Source organism: Pan troglodytes, chromosome 12 (assembly GCF_028858775.2).
Source record: "Pan troglodytes isolate AG18354 chromosome 12, NHGRI_mPanTro3-v2.0_pri, whole genome shotgun sequence".
Classification (NCBI taxonomy): Eukaryota; Metazoa; Chordata; class Mammalia; order Primates; family Hominidae; genus Pan; species Pan troglodytes.
Window position 1 is genome coordinate 77,703,728 of NC_072410.2, and position 5,125 is coordinate 77,708,852.

At 59.8% G+C, this 5,125-nt stretch overlaps 1 protein-coding gene across 2 annotated transcripts; it reads left to right on the forward strand.

The window, feature by feature from the left end:
- The first annotated feature begins 333 nt into the window (after nucleotides 1-333).
- SIX2 (SIX homeobox 2) lies at nucleotides 334-4,799 on the forward strand. 2 transcript variants are annotated; one of them, XM_009442414.5, is made up of 2 exons: nucleotides 334-1,406; nucleotides 3,490-4,792. In XM_009442414.5, the coding sequence occupies exons 1-2, from the start codon at nucleotides 841-843 to the stop codon at nucleotides 3,803-3,805; spliced, it is 882 nt and encodes a 293-aa protein (XP_009440689.1). In that variant the 5' UTR covers nucleotides 334-840; the 3' UTR covers nucleotides 3,806-4,792. The 2 variants fall into 2 exon arrangements, with proteins under 2 accessions (XP_009440689.1, XP_515444.3); XM_515444.8 differs by having other exon boundaries at nucleotides 336-1,400; nucleotides 3,490-4,799.
- Nucleotides 4,800-5,125: the final 326 nt, after the last annotated feature.

Sequence of the window (5,125 nt, forward strand, 5' to 3'; positions counted from 1 at the left end):
CCAAAGCTGCCCAAACTTTCTTCCCCTGGAGGCTCCTTCCACCCCTCTCCCTCCCCTTCCTCCTGGACACCCCCTTAAACGGTCTCCGCCTTCCCTTCTCTCCTCTTCTCTCCCCACCTCGATCCACCCCTTTTCGTCTTCGCCCGCTCCCCCGGCTCTCCTGTCCTCCTCCTCCCTCCCTCTTTGGGCATCCGCCCCGTCAATCTCCGCCGCCGCCGGCCCCAACCCGGCCCCTCTCCGCCTCCCAGGCTCTCAGAGCGCCCCAGGCTCCAGTCGAGCCGCCCTCCGTTCTGCGCGGAGCGGGGCGATCTGTCAGCGGAGCCGGCCGGGGGGAGCCGCCCGGCCCGCCGAGGCTCGGGTTACCAGTGACTGACAGCGTCTCCATGGCGAATAATTTGACTCCGACTATTGTCTGGCGCTGGCAGGCCCCGGGTCAGATAACCGGACCAATCAGGGCGCGGGCCGCCGCGCCTCATGCCCGCTTAGAATAATATTATTAAGAAAGCTGAGAGCTAGCTAGACGGGAGGGAGAACGAGTGAGAAGCGAGCGAGGGAACGGCGGGCGGGCGCGGAGCATGCGGAGCGGCGCCCCGGGCGGCCCCCGGGCTTGGGCGAGGGCTTGGGCCAGGCGCGCGGGCCGTTGGGGTTCGGAGCTTCGTGGGACCCGCGGCCGGCGCGGGGACGTACGGCAGTGACTCGGGGCTCACCGGGGGCCAGTGCCAGGCCAGGGGGCCAGCCCCGCCCGCGTCTCGGCCCGCACGGCCCGGCGGGGAAGCTCCCATGCGGGACCGCGCGGCCCGGTGAGGGCGCGCGCGGGCGGGCGGGGACGCAGCCGGCACCATGTCCATGCTGCCCACCTTCGGCTTCACGCAGGAGCAAGTGGCGTGCGTGTGCGAGGTGCTGCAGCAGGGCGGCAACATCGAGCGGCTGGGCCGCTTCCTGTGGTCGCTGCCCGCCTGCGAGCACCTTCACAAGAATGAAAGCGTGCTCAAGGCCAAGGCCGTGGTGGCCTTCCACCGCGGCAACTTCCGCGAGCTCTACAAGATCCTGGAGAGCCACCAGTTCTCGCCGCACAACCACGCCAAGCTGCAGCAGCTGTGGCTCAAGGCACACTACATCGAGGCGGAGAAGCTGCGCGGCCGACCCCTGGGCGCCGTGGGCAAATACCGCGTGCGCCGCAAATTCCCGCTGCCGCGCTCCATCTGGGACGGCGAGGAGACCAGCTACTGCTTCAAGGAAAAGAGTCGCAGCGTGCTGCGCGAGTGGTACGCGCACAACCCCTACCCTTCACCCCGCGAGAAGCGTGAGCTGGCGGAGGCCACGGGCCTCACCACCACACAGGTCAGCAACTGGTTCAAGAACCGGCGGCAGCGCGACCGGGCGGCCGAGGCCAAGGAAAGGTACGAGTAAGTAGACCTTCTTCGGCGCCAGCTCCCCGGGGCCCAAGGGAGGGGTTCGCAGGGCTTCTGCCGGTCCCCCGGAGAGGCCTAAACTGGGCCCCCAGTCCCGGCCACATCCCAGCTGCAGCCCGGCCTGACTTGGACGATGCTTAGGCCTTTCTATGCCGGAGACCCGGCGAGCAGGGATTTGTCTAAAGCGGGCAGAGCAATTCAGGAAGTTGTCAACTAACTACTCGGTCGCTAGAGGAAAAGGGTGGAGAAGCAGAGAGCTTCGGGGCAGCGCAGGACTGTGGGCCTGTATCCCCTGTGAGGCAGGCACAGTAGGTCTGGTCATCCTCAGGACAGAGGGGTTTGAGCCCAGATGAAAGGGGATTTGCAGATTTCTTGCTGGTGGTGCTTGCAGATTTCTTGCTGGTGGTGCTTCCCGGCATTTCCCCCCAGCCTTAGCTCCAGGCCAAAGTGTGATGGGGTTGGGACTGGGGCTGGAACTTCCCTAGAATGACCTGGATGGGAAAAAGCCAGGCCATGAATTTTCGTTGTCACATGGAGTTGAGAGCGGGTCCTTTATCTCCTTAGAAAGGATCCAGAGGTGAAAGGGAGGAAGTGTCAGTTCTGGGAGAGAAGAGACGCATGCCCTGTTTTCTGCCTTGCTAGAGATAGCCGCCCTTCCCTGGCACTCCAGGCCCTTGATGCCTCTCTCCTTGGGCCCTACCTCTGATGGGTAGGTCGGAATGTCTGCGGTGAGCTGAGAGGCACAGAGGGGCTGGGAGTTGGATGTCCTCAGGTAAACCAGGACTTCCTGAACCAGCCTAAAGGTTGATCATTAGGCCCTTGCCACTGCCTGCCCTATAACCCCTCAGGACCTCAAACCTGGAGAGAAACTTATTATGGGAACAGAATCCAGCCCGGGGTAAGAGCAAAACAGGACACCTGGGGTTGGTGATATGGGGTGTGTTCCACCCTGAGTTTGAACGATCAGGGTCAGAGGTGAGGGTGCTGAACCAGAAACATCTTAGGGGGAGTGCTGCAGGCTCAGATACTTCCAGGTATCTGAGACCCTGAGGTTGGAGTTTCCACAGTGGTGAGGTCTCAGCTGCCAGCCCTGTGGGAAGCTCCCTCCCAGGAAAGCAGAAAGAAAAACCCTCCGGAAGCTGGTGACAAGAGATCCTACCCAGGATTTTAAATATCCAAATCTGGGGAGGAGCTGTCAGTCAAAGGCATAGAAGGAGGTGGGTTCTCTCTGCTGGGTCCCCCTCCACCCAAACCGGCATGTGATCAGACTCCTGAAAACCTGGGTTCTCAGACCAGGCCCCAGATGAGAGCTGCAGATACCCGGAGTGGCTGGCTACAATGGAAAAGCCTCGGCCTTCTCCCAGGGGCTGCCCTTTATCCCCCAAGCTTCTGGTCTCCCAGCTGACGTTTTCACTGTACCACCACAGAAAGGGAGTCCTCCATCCTTGGACCCTTGTCTCTAGGCCCAGCAAGGAGAGCCCTCACAGGGCTGCCCAGTTTGGAGCTACAGGGAAAGGACGCTTAGCCCCAGGAGCCTGTCTCCCAGCCAGGGGTCTCCCTCGGGCAGAAAAAGCAAAGGGAAATGAAGGCTTGTGAGAGGCCCTAAATCCCTTGACCTGGGATCCAGGGTTCCTTAACCTCCTAGCCCCACATCTACCCAGCAAACCTGGCTTGTGGAGCCTAGAGTGATCTGAAAATCCAGGCATCGTCTCTTCCTCCCTGCTCACCCCACAACTTCAGGGAACCCTGTTCTCCTGCACCTCTGTTCCTGAAAAGAAATATTGGGGAAGGGGGGAAAGAGGAAATATAGCAAAGATATTGATGAGATTGACAGCATGAGAGGTGGGGACGATAAGGGCAGAGGGGCAAGAGAAATTGGGTGTTGAGAGATGGAGAGAACGGGCAGAAAGGAGAACCCAGACCAGGTCGAGGAAATGGTAGAAACCGAAAACACCCGCAGGCCACAAGCCCGGGATCTGTCTCCAGAGGCTGGTGGCTGGCTCTGACTGTGACTGAGATGGCGCTAGGTGGTCTCGATGTCCCTGCTGACCCCGCTGCTTTGCTCCCGCACTTGCAGGGAGAACAACGAGAACTCCAATTCTAACAGCCACAACCCGCTGAATGGCAGCGGCAAGTCGGTGTTAGGCAGCTCGGAGGATGAGAAGACTCCATCGGGGACGCCAGACCACTCATCATCCAGCCCCGCACTGCTCCTCAGCCCGCCGCCCCCTGGGCTGCCGTCCCTGCACAGCCTGGGCCACCCTCCGGGCCCCAGCGCAGTGCCAGTGCCGGTGCCAGGCGGAGGTGGAGCGGACCCACTGCAACACCACCATGGCCTGCAGGACTCCATCCTCAACCCCATGTCAGCCAACCTCGTGGACCTGGGCTCCTAGAACCCGTTTGCCTTGATGAGCTTGCCTTTTGTGACTTGACACTGGGGACCTGAGAGTGGCGGTGTCCAGGGGCGCCCCGCCCCTGCGGCCCCACCAGGTACTGAAAGACCCGCAGGCTGAGCGGGTAGAACAGCCGGGTAGGGCAGATAGCTGTCTATGTTGGTTCTTGTTTGGGATTTATTTTCAACAAGTTACTTTTAGGATCCTTTTGGGGCTGGAGACTGAGTCTTGAACCACAGAAGGGAATAAATTATACACCACTGTCATTCTCTCTCTCCCTCTGTCTCTTCCTTTTACCCTCTCTTGCCTTGCCTTTTCCCCCTTTCCTCTTCCTTTCCCTTCCTTCTCTTTTCTTTTTTCTGCTTTCTGTCTGTCTTTCTCCCTCTCCTTGTATTGCTTTCCTTCTAGATTTCTAGCTTGCCACCGTTCATTCTCTCCTCCTGTCTCTCCCTTTCTCTCTCCTTCTCTGTTTCTCCTCTCTTCTCTCCTGCCAGTCTCTTGTACTCTGTGTCCTGGTCCCTCCGTATGTACCCCTGTCTTTCTCCTCCTGACTGGTGGTCTATCTGCCCCTACCTCTGGCCCTCGTTTTACCGGAGTAGGGGATGGGAGAGGGAAGAGGAGAGAAAAGACAGGGACTTTGAACCTAGGCCATCTCCTGAGGCCCTTTCCCTCGCCCATGTGGGTCAGTGGGAGCTGCAGGTGTCAGCTTTTCGTCTAGTAACTTAAGTGAGAGAGAAAGGGCAGCGCCACAGAAGCCCCTAAACGCCGCCTCGTCATACGCCCCTCCTCCTTCTCTCTTGGCGAGGCCCCGCCACACCGCGCTCTTCCTCCCGGGACTGTGACTACAGCGCTCCCGGCTGAGCGCGCCCTCCGAGCCGCCGACTTGCCGTCTCCCCGTAATGCCCTCATGTGAATGTTCTTTGGGAAATATTTCTGCTTTTATTTTATAATAAAATTAGAAATCATAAATATATAAATGGTTATATGCCACAAGGCCCGCGGGCCGGGAGTGCAGCAGTGTCTGATTTCCCTACCAAGACTCGACACCCCGGGTGGGCCGTTCTGGTTGGCGATGCTCTCTGGTGAGTCCCGAAACAGCGAGACGCCTTCCTATGCACACAACGTGTGTCAGTCGCTAGGTGAAGGCACTGAAATTCCTGAAACACCCCCCTCCCTTTTCCTGGCTGGGAAAACTCGCTGCAGAAGCGGGGAGGGGCAGCCTGCTGCCCTCCCCACACCAGCGACGCGCACAGCCCTTGCCAGCCTCTTTCTTCACCTCGAGGTCGAAGTGGAAGACGAGAAAGCTTGTGCCGAGGGCGG